This window comes from Rhodnius prolixus, unplaced genomic scaffold (assembly GCF_049639745.1).
Source record: "Rhodnius prolixus isolate KJV_2025 unplaced genomic scaffold, Rpr scaffold_23, whole genome shotgun sequence".
Classification (NCBI taxonomy): domain Eukaryota; kingdom Metazoa; phylum Arthropoda; class Insecta; order Hemiptera; family Reduviidae; genus Rhodnius; species Rhodnius prolixus.
The window spans coordinates 1,123,611-1,144,575 of NW_027411627.1; the positions used below are offsets into that span (position 1 = coordinate 1,123,611).

The window sequence follows — 20,965 nt, forward strand, 5'->3', positions numbered from 1 at the left end:
GTTGTTGCTTGTTTCTAAAAACAAAAGTTAAAACAAATGATACAATAATATTTTTTAATTTTATTATTTTGTATAATACATTGAAGAGGAAAGAAGGTAACAGAGAGGTTTCCTTTCCATTTTATACACAAATTGAAATAGTTAAGAATATATATATAAATATTCATATTTGCTGAACTTTGTTTCGCTGTTATTTTTTAATAAAAATATTTTTACTTTTAATTTAGTAAAGCCACATTATTAATTTCTAATAGAAATTAATATTTATGTTAAAATACTTTGGGAATCGCGCGGGAAGGGAAAAGAAAGCTTTTTTTTTTAAAAATAATGTGGGAAATAAAAATTTAGATTTTTTTTGAAATTAAAGTAGTTTTTTTTTTTTAATTTTATATTTTACTCAAAACTTTTATTATTTCTAGATCGCCAAAGCAATGTACAAATAGTTTTCAATAAAACATATATATTATGTTTTTTTTTTATTGTTATTAACAAAACAATCAGACATTATGTTGGCGGCACACAGCAGAATGTTAGTATTTGTATTTCATGATTTGCTCCTACTAAAGTACATTTGCATATTTCATATAATGATGTGCCCTGCATTTGTATTATCTTCGTACAATTTTAATATTCTAATATAATAAAGCTGCTGTACACTATAAATGATTTTAAAATAAAATAAAAATATTAAAGAATACATTATTAATATATAAGATACATGGTACATATAATGTAGAGAGAATTATTTACTGGATAAGATGAAGATGATGTTTTGGGTGGGGTGTTGCGGGGTGAGAAGTAGACTAAGGAGAGAGGGGGAGGCCAAGATATCTGAATGGCGGAGCGACGGCTATACATTGTTGTGCTTGAGAGTGGAGGCGGAGGCGGCGCCGGCGCCACCACTGCTGGCCGAAGATGTAGTAGATTTGGATGTGTTTGGCTGGTGTTTCTTATTTATGTACAAATCTAATAGTTTCAGTTTGCTGGCACTCAAAGAGGACAAATATGGCTTGATGCAGGAGTCGCCCAGCTTGTCGTGCAGCGCCACCATGCAAAACACGGCCGACTTGCGCACCAAGCTTTCGTCATGGCCGTATGCCTGTTCAAACAGAGATACGATTTTATTCAAATTTTTTTTCCCCCCAACAATTGAAACATTTTCACGATTTTTGTTTGAGCTAGTTCGCACACACACATTACATGCACTTACACGTCCTAAAAAAAACACTTTTCTGGACTTGGAGCATCTCAAAAAACGCCAGCCTCTACCTCCGTTGCTTAAACATTGATTTATTTCAAACGACCTTGTCGCAAGTTTTAAAATGACGTACAAAATTTCGGGGAATTGTAAAAAAATTTTACGTAGTCTGATTCTACTCGCAGTAAGTAAATAGCAGTTCAAATAGTTTGATTTAGAATGATATATACAGGGTGAACTAGTAAGTATTGTCCATAGGTCTACTTTGTGTAGTACATCTAAAGTCGAGTACTCAATTGAAGCTGTTTGGAGAATAATTCATGCTTCAAAATGGTGTCAATTTTTAGGAAATTTATCTGTCTTTCTAATCGTGTCAACAAGAATCGAATTCGGACTAAAACTTTCTGAGTAATAACATTTTTATTGTAAAAAAGTAATGATTTAAAAAAAAAAAAATTAAAGTGACATCACTCAAGAACAGTGGAAAATATGAAGTTGGCCAATACGTCATTGAACTCCACTTTAGATGTAGTACACACAGTAGGGCCTAAGGACAATACTTACTGGTTCACCCTGTATATATTCAAACAACTCAAGTTAGGTTTAGATTTGAATTATATGGTACCTTTGCCAGTTATTTTATTTTATTAACTTTTATTGAAGTTTACAACTGCAACGATTGTTGCAACAATCAAATATGGTACATAGTTAACACAACGTCAGCAATATTGAGTATAGAGAAGGCACCAAGTCGTGTCACAGCATTATCGTGAATATCCACTCTATACATGCGTCGTAAAAGATTTCAAACCAAACTGGTAGACAGGCTGAACACTATACGTTGTGTCTAATTTCTAAGGAAAACTTTCAACTTTTTTTTTTCTTAGTTCAACTAAAAGTTGGCTGATTTTGAGAAAAAAGTTGATTGCGGGTCCGAACATGAAATCTGAATGTTTTGCGGACAGACCGGAAACCTACACGCAGACAAACCACGCATAGAGACCAATTTATAAAAACTACTTTTACGTAATGCAAGAGATCTTAAAACGGATTTTGCTCGTGAAAAGTCGAAATCAAAAACAAATTGTACTCACATTCTCTCTCTCTCTTTATCTCTCTTGTAATGAGAAATTAAGAAAAACGGCAAGCAAACTGACCTGTATCAGTCCAGGCATAATTTCCGGCAAGAATGCTAGCAGCTGTTGTTTAGAATGAGCTTCCACAACCTTGGTCAAAGCTTTGATGACGGACAGATTGTAGGGAAACGCCTCCACACTCATCAGTGGTATCAGCACCTGCAATATTATAGATAATTTTTACTAAAGACAATCAATTGGTCAAGACTTCCAAAACAGCATAAGACAGATCACTGACGTCGATCGCTACCCTTCTTTCAAATCGAAATCTCTTATTTTCAACGACCACTTCATCTTGGTGTTTTTTTCGTCAGTATACCTTTTTTATCTGTCTTCACCAGTAGTCAGAAGAACATTGTTCAGAAATTTCTTTAATACACTTTCAGATCTACTGAAGGATCAGTCCAGTCAAATCTAGAAGATCGGACGTCGTTCGCGCAAAACTAAAATGGTTGGCCCCACAATAATAATTATCGTATTTTCCGCGTTCCCCTCAATAATAGTTTTCCAATTTTCACAATCTTCTTAGCTTATCCAAATGCATTAATAGTATTTAGACTGAAGTATTATCTTTAACCTGAAGCACTCTCTAGATATGAACTAAGAAGTTGTATTAGCCACGTGCGATATCCCAACCAAATAGAACTCACTGCTGACAACTCTAACATTCAAACAACACACCTGAGACCTGCAGACTTATCAGATATGCACAACTATTTGTGCATATCTGCACCCTCAGGTTAACTCGAGCTCATCCTTCTACACTTACAATAACATGCGTCGTAAAATATTTTAATTTTGGCATACATATCGCCTAATTTCAGCGCTAGATCCAATTCAAATATAGTTGATTCAAATTCTCCCTTTATTTTGGATCTTAATTGCTTTTTAAAGAGAATACAGAATAATAACTAATATGATCAGAACTGTTTGATGATCATATTACAAGATTTTTTTTTTTTTTTTTTTTTTACTGGAATGGCGGCAAAACGTTCTGTACTCGGGCAACACACTAGTGGAATTTAAATTTCCTCCAGAAACTTGTTAAGCCAATATTTGAAAATAGAAGAAAATCTGAAACCAGTCAAAATAGAACAGTTTTAGGTTGGCGCCAAATTCCTAGAAGACTGCCTAGACTAATCTCTTCAGGTATCCTTTCTTTGGTATGCCCACACGACGGTTTTACACTTCTCAACAACTTGGCATACCACTCCGTTGCAGAGGACTTAACTTGATTTAGGACATGACTAAACAGTAAGGTAATGGATGAACTTGAGTTTAACAAAAGTTTAAGGTGTTCTCAAAGACCCAATTGATGGTTAACACTGTTTAATATAGACTAAATGATAAAATTAACCAACATACCTTCATTACTAAATCCAATTTTAATGCATTAGCAATTTCTTCGATGCAAGGCTCAGCGTGCTTGGCTATCTGTAAATGTAATTCTTAGACTATTACTTTATTCAATTAAATCTAATATACGTCAAATTACATGACGTTATGGCGACTGAATTCAAGAGAAAAGGTCTTTAATCAACAGTTGAAGCACTTGGTTTTGGTTTAAAAATGTTTTCCAAATATAGAGAAAATTAATAAACGGAGTCTGGCGAACAACAAGAACAAAGAGCTTTAAGATCAATGTGTTGACGTGTTCACATTGAGCTACGACTTCGGTGCTTGGATCAGATTTTGCTAGCAGTTAGATTACTACTTCAGTTAATGAATGGAACATTAAGAAGACTTAAAGGTGTATTTATAAGAAATTTTAAAAATGACCGGAACAATAATACGTTCTTTAGAGGAATATATTTTAAAGGTCAAATATTACACAAAAATGAAATTCAATCACTAGAAAGAAAAAGCGGTGAAGATGGAGAAGGATAACCATTTCCAAGGAAAAGGAGAAAAATTCACTCAACAAACGAAGACTTTCCTTCCTCCCCCTCTGTAAGAGGTGAATGTCCAGAATAGAATTTTTGGTAAATATGAAGAAAGTGAAAAAGAAATGGCACTTACATCTCTGTTAGTGTCAGCGTACGCTTTGATGACGTTGATGAGAATGAGCTCTGTAAATGATTGGAGCATCGGCGAAAGGCTTTTCTTCTTCAATATTTCACAGAGAGCCGTAAGCGAAGCTTCTCTTTTGTCCACTTCCCCGCCCGTCACTTCCGGCAATACTACTCGCAATACACGTCTGTAATGCCATTTCAAAATCAGCTTTTTTTTTTTTCTTTCAACTAACAGAATGAAAAGAAATCAAGTTTCTAAGAGAGAAATGTTTGCTATCTACATACTTGAAGTGTGTGGATATTAGAATGGGATCTGCTTCCCGAATCTGAGCAGCCAACATGACCAACGCCTGTTTCTTCTCTTCGGCCACGGACGATTCCAAAGAGTCTAAGGTTTTACTCAGACCTTCCAGCTCTCCAGCGCCACTGCTGCTTCCTTCCGATATATCCACTATTCATTCAAAAATTATAAACATATACCTTCATTAAAAACTTTCAAAACAAGTATGACTGTTCATTTAAAGGTGAAATCCAAAGAGAACAAGAATTAAATAAATATAAGGAGCGAATGACTCCAGCAGTCGGTACGCCCCCTACCAAATCTGATGCAAACAGACTCGAGTTTTTCTTAATAATTCCAGCATTCACTATTAATTCTTAATAACATTATCCTGACAGTAAAGCTGTACAGTACAGCCATGCGACACCTTCAACTTGTTCCAAGAAAATTTTCTAACTGAATGATTCAAGTAAATTTATTGGCCTAATTAGAAAATCTAGAGGGAATCTTGGGAGAGATTTTCGAGAAAACTCAGAAAAGTGAAAACTCCTTCATTTTCTCCAAAATCTCGTATATTTCAGCCACACCCTTAACTCTCCCACCCTCCAAAAGTGCCCTTAATAAAATTATCCTAGCAAAAAAAATCCTGAATAAAACTTACTAGAATATCAACAATGTGCAATGTGTGCACAGAATTAATGAAAATCGTTGAAGCCACTTTTGAGATAAATATCTTAAAAAAAAATCATAGAGTGAAGTATAAGTTCTGGTAGAGCAATTTTGATCGTTAAGTTACAGTCATCTCACTTGATCAGATAAAATAAAAAAAATAAGTTTTCCAGCTACTTTTAGTTTTTGCAATCATTTTCTAACAGATGGACAAACCATTTACTGAAAACCACTCTTCCAGGACTCGGGGGACCTCAAAACGGATTTTCCCATGAAAACTCAATTTTGCAACACTTTCTTTACCTAGTGAAAGACAAAGTGAAAGAAAAAGGGAAAAAATTACCAGAATTATTAAAGCCATTGCTACCGAGCAAGGTTGTAACAACGTTTGTTCCGTCAGTAGTACTCTCTAGACCGTTACATTCCTTCTGCTTTGTTGGCGAGGACAATGACAACGAGCCAGCCTAGCGAGGAAAAACAAAAACACTTCAACAACTGCTACAGATCAACAACAATAACTGCTATAGATAAACAAAATATTCTTATAGTTACCCAATTAGTGATAAGGTCGATATCATGTTTATCGTTTATAGACATCTGGCTGATGCCACTGTCATGCGACGCAGTATCGGCCACTTTGCCGTCGTATGAATATGACTGGATCTCTGCAGTTGTCCTTCGTAACGATCTGTAACCATAAATAAAAAATTAGCAGAGAAAGTTACGGGAAATATCTTCCAACAGTTGGCCGAATTTTAGAGCCAAGGATTTTAGTAGAGCAATAAACAACTAGTTTGTTATTTCTCCAACTGATAAGAGGAAAGCTATTTTAAATGAGCCTAATTAAAATCACTCAACAACTCAATGGTATCCGATAGAATTAGACTTACCTATAAACTTGATCAGGACTTAAAGAATCTGGTTTTGATGAAGATTCAGTGAGTGAGCCTCCTGTCAAACTTGGTTTCCGCACTCTACCTTGAATAAGACTGGCTGCAGCTTCCTGTAAGTGGCGATGCCTGTACTAATGTTTCTAGGAGTTAGAAACCCTAACAAGATTAAGTAAATACAATACTAACCTGATACTCTTTTGGTAATTGGGCAAACCTCAACGTAACCTGCGGTGTATTAAGATTGAATAGAGCTAAGATAGCTTCTTGGGCAGCTCTACGTAGTTCACTTCCTTGCTTGATACTATCGCCCATGGTCCAGCCTGGAGATTATAAAAAATAAAATAAAATCATAAAGCTAGTTATTAGGCAAGAAAATGTGGAATGTTAAACTAAATTTAATGATAACGTGCCAAGGGAATGACTCATTTGATCAGATAAAGCTTCACTACTACATTAACAGAATTAGCATTTCTTTTTCGACAAAAAAATAAAATAAAACTCCAATTTTACATTCAATTTTGAAAGTTGACATCACATTACTTCCACTTATACCCGATGCACTAGAAGATGCTTGACTTACATAGAGTGAACTTGCTTGAAATTCTATTCATTAACCCGCTGCAGATATCTTGCAGGCTACTTTCACAGGGTCCTACTTATACAGATCGACATCTCTTCCTACAAAATGGGGTCACAAACAGGTTACCAACGACCTAACTAACGCCATGTGGAGTAATCACCCTTTTTAATAAAGTTCACTTTGGTAAACTTTGTCATGTCCAGGTTTACGTTTTCCATCTTTTTGCTTTTAATTTTATAAATTTTCTTTTCTTGCATATTTATCTATTTTTTAACATTAAGATGGGTAAAGATAAGTTGACCTGAAGAGAGATATATAAACTAGAATTTATATGCAAATTAGAAACGTTAAAAGTAAAAAGTGAGTTGAGTGCTTACTACTTACGACTTGTGTTATTAAATGACAGTTTTTGGAGCTGAAAACAACTTCTAATTTAGAATAGATTAAATTAGGGTGGCCTCAAGGCCTACGCCACTGCGACCCCTTTGGATCTATTGTGGCTCTCCGACTTGAGAGCTCGCCCTCCAGACCTGTTCTTTTAATCAGACTCTTAATTCTGGAGAGTGACTCCTGGGTAAAGCTCTCGGGCCTTGGTTTTTCCTCCCCGAGAAGTAACATCCTTAGCCATACAAACCCTGTAAACTCCTAATTTACTCCTTGTATAGATTAATAATAATACTGAATTAAAATAAAATATAACAGAGGACGACTCAGTCTCAATTATTAAAATAACAAGATATTAAAACATAGAACCTTGCTACGACCTGCTAGCTATTACATTGTCCTATGGAACTTACCTATCATCTTAGTTAGAGCGGCCGTAGTGACATCCTTGTTGTTTGGTCCAGGCTGAGGGAAAGCAATGGCCGGATCGGCCGATGGTGCAGTCTTGGCGAGAAACTGTAGTACAGCCAGTTTTACCCTCGTGTTTGGTGTTTGCGTTGGATCGACAAAAAATTTCAAAGCCCAATGTAATACTGGTTCAGGGCCGAATGAATCGCGCACAATATCTAATGTTCTATTAATTTTCGCCTGTATCGATGTCAGTAAATCTGAGCCAAGTTTATTGAAAAGCCTAGTAAGCAGTACGTATAGCCATGGATGTAGATCTGAGGCGTGTGTTGTCAGTAGATCGGCCACAGTATCCAGAAATAGACTAAACACCTGCAAAATTAAGAAAACCTGAGCAACTAATACAATCACAGGAACAGAATAGCCAGACATATTTAGGGTAAACGCTCCACTTCAGATGTACTACACGCAGACAGTAGGCATATGGACATTACTTACTGATTCACCCACTATACATAACATAAATCTATGTTTAAGAATTAAACGAAGATATAGAAAAGTCTCATCATCTAAATTCGATAAAGAGAACGATCCATTATGTGTGAAGAATACTTTCGTTTGTGGATTTTTTTTTCTTTCTTTCAAATACGATTTCAGCCATAAATTTAAATCCAATTTAAAATTCACTAGAGACAGAACCGTGTATTATAAAACAGAATTTAAATCCAAGGCACATCAAAGAAACTTCCTCTCTCCTGACTATCTTAATCGATCTTCCTAGGAAGTATTTCTATTAAAACACATTAATTGATAAATTTACAAACAGTACAACTAGTTGAAAGCAATTCGACAGTAGCTATAAATCTTTTAAAAAAACGTAAAGTGCAGTGGTATTTTGGTTGACCAAAACTTTGTAAAATCTTCTGGGAAATTTATAGAAATATCAAATTGGATCTGCCTATGAGTTTAAAATTTGAAACACATTTTTTTCACGCTTAAGGGACCCACAAATCTCGGATCGTTTTTCTGACGAAATCTTGAAATCTAAATAAATACCTTTGTATGAGAATCGCTGAGCATTTTAGTAAAATTATCAGTAATCCTGGTAAGCTGATGAGGACTAAGCGTGTTTCCTGCTTGAAGATAGGCCGATAAGGAGACGAGGCCGTCTTTCCGGTCACTCCAGTGTGTTGACTCACACGCCAGCATTATTTCTGCGATATCCTAGATAGATAGAAAGAAGAAATTGCTTAATGTATATAAAAATATATAAATAATACTTATATAATATTATCAATATTAAAAACAAACGAACACATACACACCTTTAATCAAAGAATAAGTTAATAAACACAATTTTGTTTACATTTTTGGCCAAACACCTTCATGCATCATGCACTTTTCTAGTAGATTACAGTTTGTCTGTCCAAGACTACTCGTATATTAACTTCTTATTGGGTACTTTCAGATCAGATTAATTAAATTCAAAAATGCAAAAAATGTGCCATACACTTACGACTTCTTCTTCTTACAACCTTTTCTTTTAGACTTTGGACTTTTACTAAATACCTATCTATTTGCTTTCAGTGTTGCAAAGTACAGAGTCGAGGACATTAACGAAAATCGTACTAGATCGCCATCAATATCTCTCAAATGTGAAGTTTTAAGCAACGCTAAAAAAGTTGCGACAGATGGTAATGACAACAGGCAGCAGATTTATAGCCGGAAGTCAAATTTCTCTACACACATCTGATGATTTATTCTCTGAAGATAAATGAAAATCTAGCCCCAGAGAATCTTTAAAAAAAAAGGCCAGCTATATCGATGAAAATACTGATCCAACATGACTCTTTAAAGAAAGGGAAGGAGGAGGGGAAAGGGGGGCGTACAGGACCATTCCAAGGTTTGGCATCTCGGTAAGCCAAGTTACTTCCTTTCAGACGGACTGTTGCAATATTTCCTTGCACTGCTCAGATATCGTATTAACAGTAGTGGTGGGGGAAAAGTAGACGAAAAATTGTATTACCACCTAATAGCTTAACTTAATACGGCACCACCTAAAGGAGTCAATAGGTCTCATTTACAGGATTGTAGACTGAGAAAACAATGCACCTAGAAGAAGATAACTGCAACAGGAAGAAGAGGAAGCTGCATCAAAAGGAGTTCATCAAGCGAACGCGCATTGAAACATCCAACTATATGCAACTTTTAGATTTTCAGTCATTCAACTCAAATGGTTCGTTTGTTTCTTACGGCTTCATGGAAATACTCTACGCCCAAGAACAAACTATCGGATAGGCAAACATCACGTTTGAACTATCTAAGCTTATTGTTGTTCTTATAAAAAAAAAAACTCTATACTGAAAACAGCTGATTACGAAAAATATTCGCATTTGGCGGAAGTAAGAGAAAGTAAGCGATTAGTGCTGCACATTTCCTGTTTGAAAGCTATTTCCTATTTATAGTAAAACTGTAAGATAATGAGAAGATCAACAAAAGATTGGGTTTACCTTGATAGCAGGTTCCCATAATTCCCTGTACAATCTCTGTTGCGAGCCACTCCATGAGAACGACTACATTAAGAAAGGTTTGTTAAACATCAATGACTGTTTCTGTGTTTTGTTTTAATTTCATTTAATGTTAAAAAATTATTAAGGAAACAAACAAATAAAACAAAGTGAATAAAGTAAGATAAAATAAAGAAACACAAATAAACAAATATTTTTAAAAACAACTGTTAGCTACACAGTGTAGATGATACAGATCCAAATAGTACAAAAAAACTGACAATAAGAACAGAAGAGGCAAAAGTAAAATTACTAATCTAACCGAAGATGTTGTTACTTACATCTGAAGTTCTTCTGTGCGATTCGAAGGATCTCTCTGAACAGACACTAGAGGTTTCGCTATCATCAGAATGATCATCCAAACCGCGTATTCGCCTGGGAGATGTTAAAAGGCTGATATCTCTTGGTTCGTAACTCTGAAAAACAAATTTACCAATGTAACAGTATACAAGATCAGACAAGACTGACGGGCATATGCCTAGACAAGTCTCAACCAGCAACGTTCCCTGGGATCCTCCTTTAAGGTCTTAGAATATTTCTATTACTATTCCCATAGATACTAGTAAAAGATACTCACAAGGGCATCCGCTAGCGCAGATTCCGCTTCCAGAGACTGTTGTAGAATCTTATGAGCAATAGTCGGCGGTCTAGTTGTCGGTGGCCTGGCTAAAGCTCTCAGTTTACTTGTGGACGACGCTAACGGTGGTAGATGATGATGTCCAGATCTTCCAGGGCTTGTCTCTCTACTAGTTGCTCCGGATCTACTTTGGTAGGATGGCGACCTACGGCTCCGATCGACAGTGCCAAGTCCAGCATAATTCAGACGTGATGATGGTGAACCAGAACGACTAGATGCTGTAAAACACATATTCAAATTAGTAAAATATTTGAAGTTAGATCAATAAGCTTTTTGGCAAATGAATGAACTTACGTTGCGATTGTGAAACACGAGTAGACCTGCTACGTCCTTGCCTACTGTGCTCAGGTGAAAATCCTGAACTAACTAGCGAACTTGGACCAGAATCTACAGTTTTCTTTGGACGTGCTGTGAAAAGAAAATTGTACAACTTTATTTGTTGAGAAGTAGTTATTTTGTAGTTATTTTTTATTTAAAGTGAAAAAAAAAGTAGATTCAACATTTCGAGCTTTTCCCCATCAATTTTAGATACCTAATCATCAAAAAATAGATGCATGACTTTTGAGAAAACATAGAAAATCAGTTAAATACGTTAAAGAATTACCTTGAGAAGAATATGATATATTTCCTCTGTGAAATCTTGCGTTATGCCATTTTTGACTCTTAAATGTTATTCTGGTATTAGATAAGCTTTAGATCTGAAACCGCACTTTATTTAAGAGTGCTTAACATCATCCCTCCTCCTTACCTATCATGCGTCTTAAATTTCAGCATATTCTGTGAATACAAGAAATACTTTCGAAAAACGGGATCTGAAGTGATTGATAACCTTCAAATTTGGACTTTTGTTTACATAATTTAATTGCTACTTCTATTTTGATAGAAGTGCAATAAAAATGCACTTAAGAATAAGACTAACTACGCTCCTTCCGAGATGTGGCTCAATTTCAATGAGTTCACTAAGTTTAAAGAAATACGTCGCAACCGTTCCCAATTGATAATCTTCAGCACAAGCAGCTTGGCTAATTTTCTCTGAAACCGTTATATCGGGGGTTCTAAACTAGCAGCGCTTTCTGAACTTTCTGCTATTTTCCTAATTAAAGTTTGATTTATAGACGATGACGAGTTTCTCTCAACCTACTCTTAACAAACCAGATTTCAAAACACATCTTAAAGGAAGAAACAGATAAGATCAACTGGCAAACAGAAAACATGTAAATACTTAATTTGAACTAGATTTAATTTCAAGTGCTTACTTCAGTCTCAATTTGAAAAATAAAATTATAGCAACTATAAAACATCAAGCTACTATCTACTTTATCGGTGCAAAAATAGAAAACAAAAAGCCATCTTGGGTACAGTTTTCTTTAATCAAAATTATGAATTTTCTTTAAAAAAAAAAAATAGAAAACTATTGAAAAACTGTTAATATTCAAATACCTCCATCCACTGAAATGTAAGCCCAGCATGAGAAACATTACGAATGTTAAATTTGCCCAACAAAACACAAAACAGCAAATTTGGGTAAAAGCTAATTCTTGCTAATAGATCATAGAAATAAATATATGTAGCTTGAGCTGAGGTGTATAAATATATTAGGTGAAGCTTGACAAAGAACAAATGAAGCTGATTCAGTAATTACTGTTCATACCAGCGATGTATTCTTACATACTGTCGCGTATTATTTATTACAAACGAAATTAGCATCTGCTTTCATTGGGAGATAAAGCAGTTTATTTCACGACGTTCACAATTTGAACTATCCTCCGATTCTTTGATTCGGAGCTTTCTTTGGCTTTGGAGCTAAAAGGTGATGTCGAGTGGTCAGGTTAATGCTACCATGAGTAAATGGGTCAGGAAATTTAGTTTGTATGAAGCGTGAAGTCTCATTCTGAGATGGAACAGCTAGAGGAAATATGATGGCCAAGTGTAAGTTTTGTGTTGCATTTTAATGACCATGTCAAACAGTGATACACAATTATTATGTAATAATTAAAAAAAATATACAATAATATTGAAAATTAGTTATGTAGGTTAATTTGGTGACTATATTGGGGTATAAAACATGTTCAGTTCGTTAACATTAGTAGTGATGGTAAAAGATTGTAATTCCGATCAGCGTTTCGTGCATGGACAGGATTATACTCGGAGAAGTATCTTGCAAGCAATGGCTGTGTACCCTTAACAGAGGCAACCTCCAACGAGGTATAAGTGTAGTCGATAAGCATTTCTTTTTTTTGGAAATTGTCCAGAAGTGTTCTTATTAATAGCCAAAGAAATTTACCGATAGTGTTGACCAACAAAATTTCTTTAATAAGTATCATATTTGTCTTCCAAACTTCCTTCAAAACGTAAAGAACCAAAAAAAAAAAAAAGTATTGTGATCAAGGCGAGGGGGAAACTTCTTTTGCAAAGCTATTGTTTTTCCAGCTCCAAACATCACATGTGACGATAAAAAGAAAACTAAAATGCAAATGTTTCAAGTAATTAAGATAGTTAATAAGTGTAGGTTATGTTAATAACATGGTTTGCAGTTTGTCGTACATCATTGCCGAACTTCTCAATGACAATAACTAACCCATGCAAGACATAATATGTTCAAAACTTTTAAGACACATAAAAATGGTAAAGCAATTTAGTACATATAGAACTTAGGTATATTGCTTTTGAAAACAAATCAATATTTGAAGCAAACATATATATGTATAAAATAAGTAAATCCTAAAAAATAAATATTAACATACGCAGACTAGCATTGGATCCTATCTTCTGTCTAGCCATGGCTGCATACTGGGCTCTAGCCTTGGCTCTCTGCGCAGCTTGCAGATCCACCGCTGAATTGGATCTTCTGGAAGCTGAAGGTGGAGTGACCATCCCTCGACGAATGGGCGCTTCTACGATGTTAGTTACATGAAAGATGGTTGAGAAAACTATTTCTAATTGTATAAATATTGTATGTTATTACAAATATACTAATTTAATACTTTGTTCAAGTTTGTTCTTTTAGGAAGCCATTAAACGGTATCACTTAGAACAAAGAATGTTTTATTTTTTTGTTAATGTGTGCTTTTTTATTTAAATTTTTGGTTCTGTTCTTTATTTTCTTGTTTTTCTGTACCAGAATCAAATACTCTGAACACAATTTTTCTTCAGCAATATAAATACATGTCTAGATGTCTATGTCTAATTTAATACTTAGCAATTAAAATTCTTTTAGGCTAGATTCAACAGGATTAATAATTGGGTAAAAAATCCATTCCTTTCATATTGCAATGAGATTCTCCTTATGTTGCAACAGAACAAAGAAATAAATTTATATAAAACCTCAATGCAATATGATCTCAATCAACAGGTTAGATAAAATCAAGTTTTGACAAGCTAAGTAAAAAAAATACAAGAATTTGGTTTAATTTTAAAATATTACTTTTGCTTGTTATTATTATTAGTGGTATAAAAAGATATTTTTAAATTAAATCAATAATAATAACATTTAAAAAAATATTATTTCAACTACTTTTTTTAGTTTTATGCTGCAATTAGTCTATTTATTTCTATTTCAAAAGCTTTTTTTACATATAAATAGTGGAAAAAATAAAAAAATAAATAGAAACAATAATTGAATACACGATTACGGAATTATAGAATGGGATTACCAATCACTGTGCATGCATATCTCCTACCGCTTCTGCAAGATGCTAATTTTATGGACTCTAGAGAAATATAGATAACCAGAAATGGGGATTCCAGAATTTAGGGGGTACATTTGTCTTGGTCAAATGTGAAATTTTATCACCTATTTATTTCAACTCAACCCTGTCATTAAAAGCTTATCAGGGGAAATGGATTTTTACCTGTAAAATATTGAATAAAACAATTGAAATCGTCTGGACTATATTCAAAAATAAAGAAAAATAGTAAAGAATTCCTTGCGGAGACTTCATTCTTCATCATCGTTTAGCAACTTTTTGTTATGATAGGAATTCTTAAATGAAATGGGAATATAACCTTTTGAACTTCCTGCGACTTTTCGGTCAAGTATTTGTACCAACCTCAAAAGATGACATTTTCGGTGAAAACGGGATTTCAAAAGTTTGGAACGATAGCAATGCTTTTCTTATCGGGAGTATAAAGATGTGAGAGTAATCGAACTCTGGAATTAGGGAAAACTAACTTCATGCTAAACAGAAGACACATTTCCTAAGGTCGCAAGTACTCGTTATCTATTGGGGCTTTAGTAACAGAGGAAAGAAAGTGTAGTGGATGCCGAAACAGCTGTTTATCTTTACAACCTCCAAATTTACCAACTACCAAAACCAAGATACCCCACAGAAATCCTGTATTTCATTCTACACCAATCCAGTTAACTAACCAACCTTTTCACCGTTTAAAAAAAATGATAGAAATATATACATCAGATTTCCAGGTTTAATTTCTTTAATCATCAGATTTCTTTAAAACCTTTCGCTTTTACCTTAACTATATAATTAAAGGGAATGAGTAAATGCAAAAAAAGCTAAAATAATCAGGAAAACAAATTAAGCAATCAACAAGCCGGGATAAGTGAAAATGATTAAAATAAAAAGCTAAAAGAAGCAAAAATAATAATAATGAAGCTGGGAGAAGATAAAAAACCTGTGGTCTCTGCCTTCCTGAGTACAGGTATGGACGAACCACTACTTCTTCGGCCTCCAGATAGGTTCTCCGTGCTACCACCTGCTTTAAGTAGGATACAATTTATCGTAATATGTTTACATATCGGTAATACGGTAGCTATTACATCATCAAGGAGATGGACAATAGATATTGCATATTTTTGATGGGCGGCCTAGGTTTAAACATTACATTGACAACTATTAGATGGGAGCTTATCCCTTAACTCATCAGAATTGCGGCTAAAGTGAACATCCCGGGAAAAAGTTTTCAAACTGTTAATTTTCCAAAGTTACAGCCTTTCATTTCAGTGGGATGTAATCATCTTTAAAGAGCCATTTTGTTGTCGTTATCAGGAAATTTGCGAGAAAAACCCTTCAAGAAATACACTTCTGCATTCACGCTATTTTCGTCGGGGTTAAAATTTAAGCCAGTCATTTAATTCTCATCAATAATTTACAAGTGATAGGACCGTGTATACACGGAAATAATACATTTTTGGGTAGCTGTTAAGCAGTTATTCCTCCTTCTCCAAAAGTTACCTGGGAAAATGTTATACAGCTGGACGTATCCGAAGAGAAATGGATATTCAAAGATTATCCGCATGACATATTAAGAAACTAGTTGGGAACCGTTTTTAAGAAAAATTATGAAGTCGAACTTCTACTGCATCCGATTTGCAACAGTAAGTTGAGCTTTATATATTTAGCATGACCTGGCTAAATAAGGATCAGATGAGAAACTTTATTAGTAAAGGCTGTTATACTTTATTAGTTTATGTTATACTTTATGATCTTTCAAAACATCGACATCACAACAGCTTTTTTGGCAAACAACGAAAACTGATGGCTGGTAAGCTCGTGAACAACCCGATCGTACGTTTAAATTCGCTATTTATCAGTAATGGAGAGGGGGAAAACCAAACATTTTATTGATTGTCTCTTAATGGTAAGACCCACAGCAGGAAGCTGCGAGTTGGAAAGGTTGACCTAGGATCCCAGTGTTCGTCAAGAGCACATATTCTACATCGCTCAGCAATTCACATCAATATTTCTTTTCTCTCAATTACACCGCATTAATTTGGGAAACTATATATATAAATTTTTCTGAAGACTTTAGATTTGTTTGGTGACCATAAATTTATGGCAGCCAATAGTGCCATTATTCCTCTTTGCAAGGATGGTAAGGGTTTATTTATATTTCCAACCAATATTTTGTTGATAATAATTTTCCAGGACTAGTTCTCTTCGTTCTTAGCAAACCTTAAAATTATGAAACCTAAATATTTGATTTCACAAATTGAAAGTAAACAAAAAAAAAGGATTAAACATTAACCTGTCGGAGGTCTGATCTTGGAGGCAGATGTCGGCTGATGTAACGAATTCGATGAACTTGAATTTGACATATCAGAATGTAAGCTCCTCTTGTAATTAGCATCGAGATTGTTCAATAATACTTCCGCCTGTTCGGGAAATTGTTCTTTAAACGCCCAGTATCCTCTACAAGAAAATAAAAAAGAAAATTTTCACCATTGAACATTACTTACTTATTTTAAAACTTGTCGCTTAACTTAAATTGGAAGGATGTTGCAATTAAGGTTAATCTGTACATTATAAAACGGATCTTTTTGTTGTTTCTTTCACTTTGTATTTGGTCATTCAGTTACTTTCGTAGCTTTACTCCATTATTTTCATACAAATATGCAAATTGCTTATTCTTTATCAGATTCTCGAGTTATATTGTTATATAAATTAAAATTATTTTATACGCGCAACCAAACTTTTAACAATGGGCTCTTGTTAAGCCTAGCCTAGTATGCCCACTGATAGCTTATAAGTTAATATTTGCTTACTTTCTAGCTGTTAGTCGAACCTCCTGATCAGCGTCCGCAATAGCAGAAGCCAGACCTGCTTGTAAGAGGGCAAGATGTCGTTGTAGCGGATGGGTTGGCCAAGAAGAGAACATCTGATACACTAGCTTAATGGATGCTCGTCTAATTTCTCGAGATTTAGAACTAAGACCACTACATATCAATGGGATTAACCGGGCGCTCGTGGTGTGTCGAACTATAAACCCTAAGCAAACTTGCCCAGCGCTGGCTATTATCTAGTTTTAACAAATAAAATTAAATACGTGAATTATTTTCGCAAGAGAAAAAGTAATGCAATAGTAATTTTTTTAATTAAGTTTCAAGTATAAAATGGTTTGCCTTCTAATTACTTGCCTTGGCGGAATTTTGTATAAGGTTGATCAACACAGGAACTAGATTCTCGGCAAAATGTTCGAACTTATTACCGAGTGTCTGCGACATGAATGCTATTGTTACACAAGCTTCCCTTACAACTTGTGATCTGCGGAAAGGAAATAAACCAATAAATAACTGGAAAATAATCAATAATGCTGAATAATCATGACTATTTTAGATCTTACTTGAAAATAGAAGAAAAGATATAAATCTATTCAGAAATTATTTTTAAGTTAGGTAAATGCTTAAAAATAATTCAAAGATGTCATTAGTTGATAACATACCTTAAGTCTTTGACGGACGACTGAAAAGGCGGATCAAGAAGTCTAAGGTGTGTGAAAAATTCATCGTAACTATTTGCACCCGCTATTAACAACGATCTGATCTTCTTAATCTGTAAATATGTAGTAATAAAACATTTTTGCCTTTTTTTCTTTACAAAATAGAAAAATGGTGGTAAATACAATTGCAGATATTTGTTCTTTAGACTTGATGATTAATTTTGCAGGATAGTAGATGGAGGCTTAAGATTCGTTTGAAAGTTCTAAAATGTGAAATGTCAAAAATACCCGAATTTCCACCTCCAAAAGCGAGGTTTTCTAAAACTCTAAAAATTTTGCTGCAAGTAGGAAGTTCTTTTACCAACTACAGTTCGAAAGTGATCGGAACTTCTGTCAAAGTAACGATTTTAACATCAATAACTATGCACGCACCACTCATGCACTCCAGAGGATGATTTGAATAAGTTGATCCACTTGGATATCATGAAATCGCAACAAGGATGGAGGGTAACTAGATCCCATTCGTACGTAACAGGAACTGAAAAGAGAAGCCAATTCTCAATCTTCGGCACCGGAAGGAAAGATGAAATACAAATGGGAAGACCTGCAGCAAGTCCAAGATATTGGCCGATATCCAAAACATCCATTGAAGGCACTGTTCATTTTTTCAATTTTATAGAAACGCACAACCCTTCAACAGGGCAGCCTCCGCGATCTACATACATAATAATGGCCGCTCAAAGCGCAAATACGACTGTTCAGTACATGGATCAGGAGATTGATTCTTCACTCAACCGACTGTCACGGCCCCTCCCAACTGTTTTTCGATCTCTCTGTAAATAAACTCCACATAACAGGACCTTCTAGACATGAGAATTATCTCTAGGATTTCCTAATCATTCTCTACAGAAAATTCACGAGTTTATTCAAGAAACAAAATGACTGCCCTTTAGATCCTTCGGGTGGCCACCATCTTATCACACACAGCTACAAGGGTACACATAGTTCACTATGCCCCCCCATCCCCGACAAAAAGAAATTAATGCATTTCGGTGCATTAAACAAATATATTACTATCACAAAACAATCATTTCTAAACTTACCGCATCCACTCTTTTATTCCAATCTTGATTTGTATCGGCTATAATCTGTCTGATTTTATTTAAATTTTCTTCTAAATCTCTGGCTGAGAAGATCTGTACAGGTGGCACACTTTCGAAAGCTTTGACAAAACCTTCTTCATCAACTGCCCCCGCCTGGGTAGCGGCTCCACTTCCAGTTGCTGTTTGTGTGTGTGAGAGAGAGAGATAAAAAAGAACAATTAAGTACATAGTTTAGTTAGGCATTGTGTTTTATATAATTAGTGCTGGAATCAGGGGAAAAGTCCAGGAAACTCGAAGGTGAGGCAAAAAATGAAAAATGATCTTCAGAAGTGGTTTCCTCCCATTCTAAACAAGGGTATCTTTTAATCTATAGAATACATCATTATTATTTAAATTAAAAATGAATAAATACATAATAGATAAGCTTATGTAATACTGACGTGCGAGAATATTTGTTTTTGCGCTGTTTACCTTTAATTTTTGCCTTAAATGGACGAAGGACGCAGTAGATAGACGTACCTAATTAGGTAATAAGGGAGTTTCTGTTTTCTTTACTCTTTTCTGAACGCTCCTGTGTAACCCTTTGGAAAACTACTTAACTTATTGTTTGTAGTAATAATACAAATGGTTTCTATGTAAGCAAACTGCCTGGTTGAGATACTAGACTGTGCTTCTTTTCCACATACTTCACGACCCTTTTGCTGTATACCGTTCGTGATAAGCAAGGGTTCACAAGGGGAGAAATGAAGCTTTTTTTCCCCTGCTGCATTTCTGGACAATGAGAAGCCTCTATAACACATTATCTTAGGAGGCAGTGTCTTGTAACCAAGATGAAACCTTCTTCATTTCAGGAAAGTGAACAGGAAAGTACTGGACCTCCCAGAAACAACCGCTTACCGCGCTCGCAGCACTCCTTCAGGTCAAGTATTTTTCTAGCAAGGAAACCCTATTGTTTCCAGTCCAGTCTTTGCCCATAAACGAGTATGTGTTCCAGAATCCAATTTTTTTCAAGCTGGTAATGGTTTGCCAGAGATTATAATTATTTGAAACCTTACACGGCTTTCTATTACCAATTTAAATCTTCGAAGAAAAAAAAAGCTATAAATTTACTGATCGCCCATACATTAGGCAGGTTTTTCTCACTTGACTCTTATAATACAATCTTTTTGCCTCCTATTGGTTCAATACTATTCAAACCCAAAACACCAATTCCAACTACACAATGCGCATGCATATTACAAGTATTGTACTATTTTAATAATAAAAACTAAAAGAATAATAAGTTCATTTTTACAAAGACAAAATCAAGTTAACACAAAATACTAACAATAATAGAAAAACAGTAATAATTTACAGACTTACACCATACTTACTGTGAACGAAAACACTTCAGTCCAATACCCAAAGTTGGCGAAATGGTGAGATGATTAATTTCATAAATACTTCGTAGTATTCTGAGTAGTGGACACTGCTCAGGAAATCAATTCATACAAAATAAAATAAATTTTATCGGTGCTAAGAAGAGAAGTGATTCGAATTGTGAATGAACTCAATCAAACGTCAAAGAACCCTATCAGCTCCATCCACATAAAAGTGAAAACCAAAAACTTACACCACAGCACCTTCTCTGTCAAGCTTTAGTAACCAACACCAGAAAATTGTTTTCTCCAAGGAGTAAATAGTACCTTAAATTTTACACCATCATCATTAAGCATCTCATAGTGGAGTTTTTTAAACTGTTTACGTGGAAGTATGGAACAGTCCAGGAAGAGCCTGGGCTTCTACACTAAAACTTCTTCCGCGTTTCTAAGTCATTTGCACCGGTTGAATCCTCAATTTCACTATGTTTTCCCCCCTGGGGGCTACCCCAAGCAGCGCGATTACTACTGTTTATACAAATTGAAAGTTCCAAAATTTCGGCC

At 34.9% G+C, this 20,965-nt stretch overlaps 1 protein-coding gene across 18 annotated transcripts in view; it reads right to left on the reverse strand.

Moving 5' to 3' along the window:
• Positions 1-370: 370 nt before the first annotated feature.
• chb (CLIP-associating protein) overlaps positions 371-20,965 on the reverse strand; it is an 84,853-nt gene continuing 64,258 nt past the window's right edge. For 8 of the 18 annotated variants that reach the window (XM_074139240.1, XM_074139232.1, XM_074139235.1 and 5 more), the window contains 22 exons: positions 19,044-19,222; positions 17,944-18,053; positions 17,639-17,765; positions 17,267-17,520; positions 16,750-16,913; positions 15,397-15,480; positions 13,509-13,700; positions 11,059-11,172; positions 10,705-10,982; positions 10,409-10,543; positions 10,071-10,133; positions 8,617-8,784; positions 7,566-7,932; positions 6,375-6,508; positions 6,186-6,298; positions 5,848-5,983; positions 5,639-5,759; positions 4,632-4,797; positions 4,354-4,531; positions 3,700-3,768; positions 2,356-2,493; positions 371-1,099 (listed from right to left, as the gene is read on the reverse strand). In XM_074139240.1, the coding sequence (XP_073995341.1) occupies positions 851-1,099; positions 2,356-2,493; positions 3,700-3,768; positions 4,354-4,531; positions 4,632-4,797; positions 5,639-5,759; positions 5,848-5,983; positions 6,186-6,298; positions 6,375-6,508; positions 7,566-7,932; positions 8,617-8,784; positions 10,071-10,133; positions 10,409-10,543; positions 10,705-10,982; positions 11,059-11,172; positions 13,509-13,700; positions 15,397-15,480; positions 16,750-16,913; positions 17,267-17,520; positions 17,639-17,765; positions 17,944-18,053; positions 19,044-19,222 (3,539 nt within the window). In that variant the 3' untranslated portion in view covers positions 371-850. The remainder of the gene's footprint in view (positions 1,100-2,355; positions 2,494-3,699; positions 3,769-4,353; positions 4,532-4,631; positions 4,798-5,638; positions 5,760-5,847; positions 5,984-6,185; positions 6,299-6,374; positions 6,509-7,565; positions 7,933-8,616; positions 8,785-10,070; positions 10,134-10,408; positions 10,544-10,704; positions 10,983-11,058; positions 11,173-13,508; positions 13,701-15,396; positions 15,481-16,749; positions 16,914-17,266; positions 17,521-17,638; positions 17,766-17,943; positions 18,054-19,043; positions 19,223-20,965) is intronic. The other 10 variants (XM_074139246.1, XM_074139238.1, XM_074139244.1 and 7 more) reach the window with 7 other exon arrangements.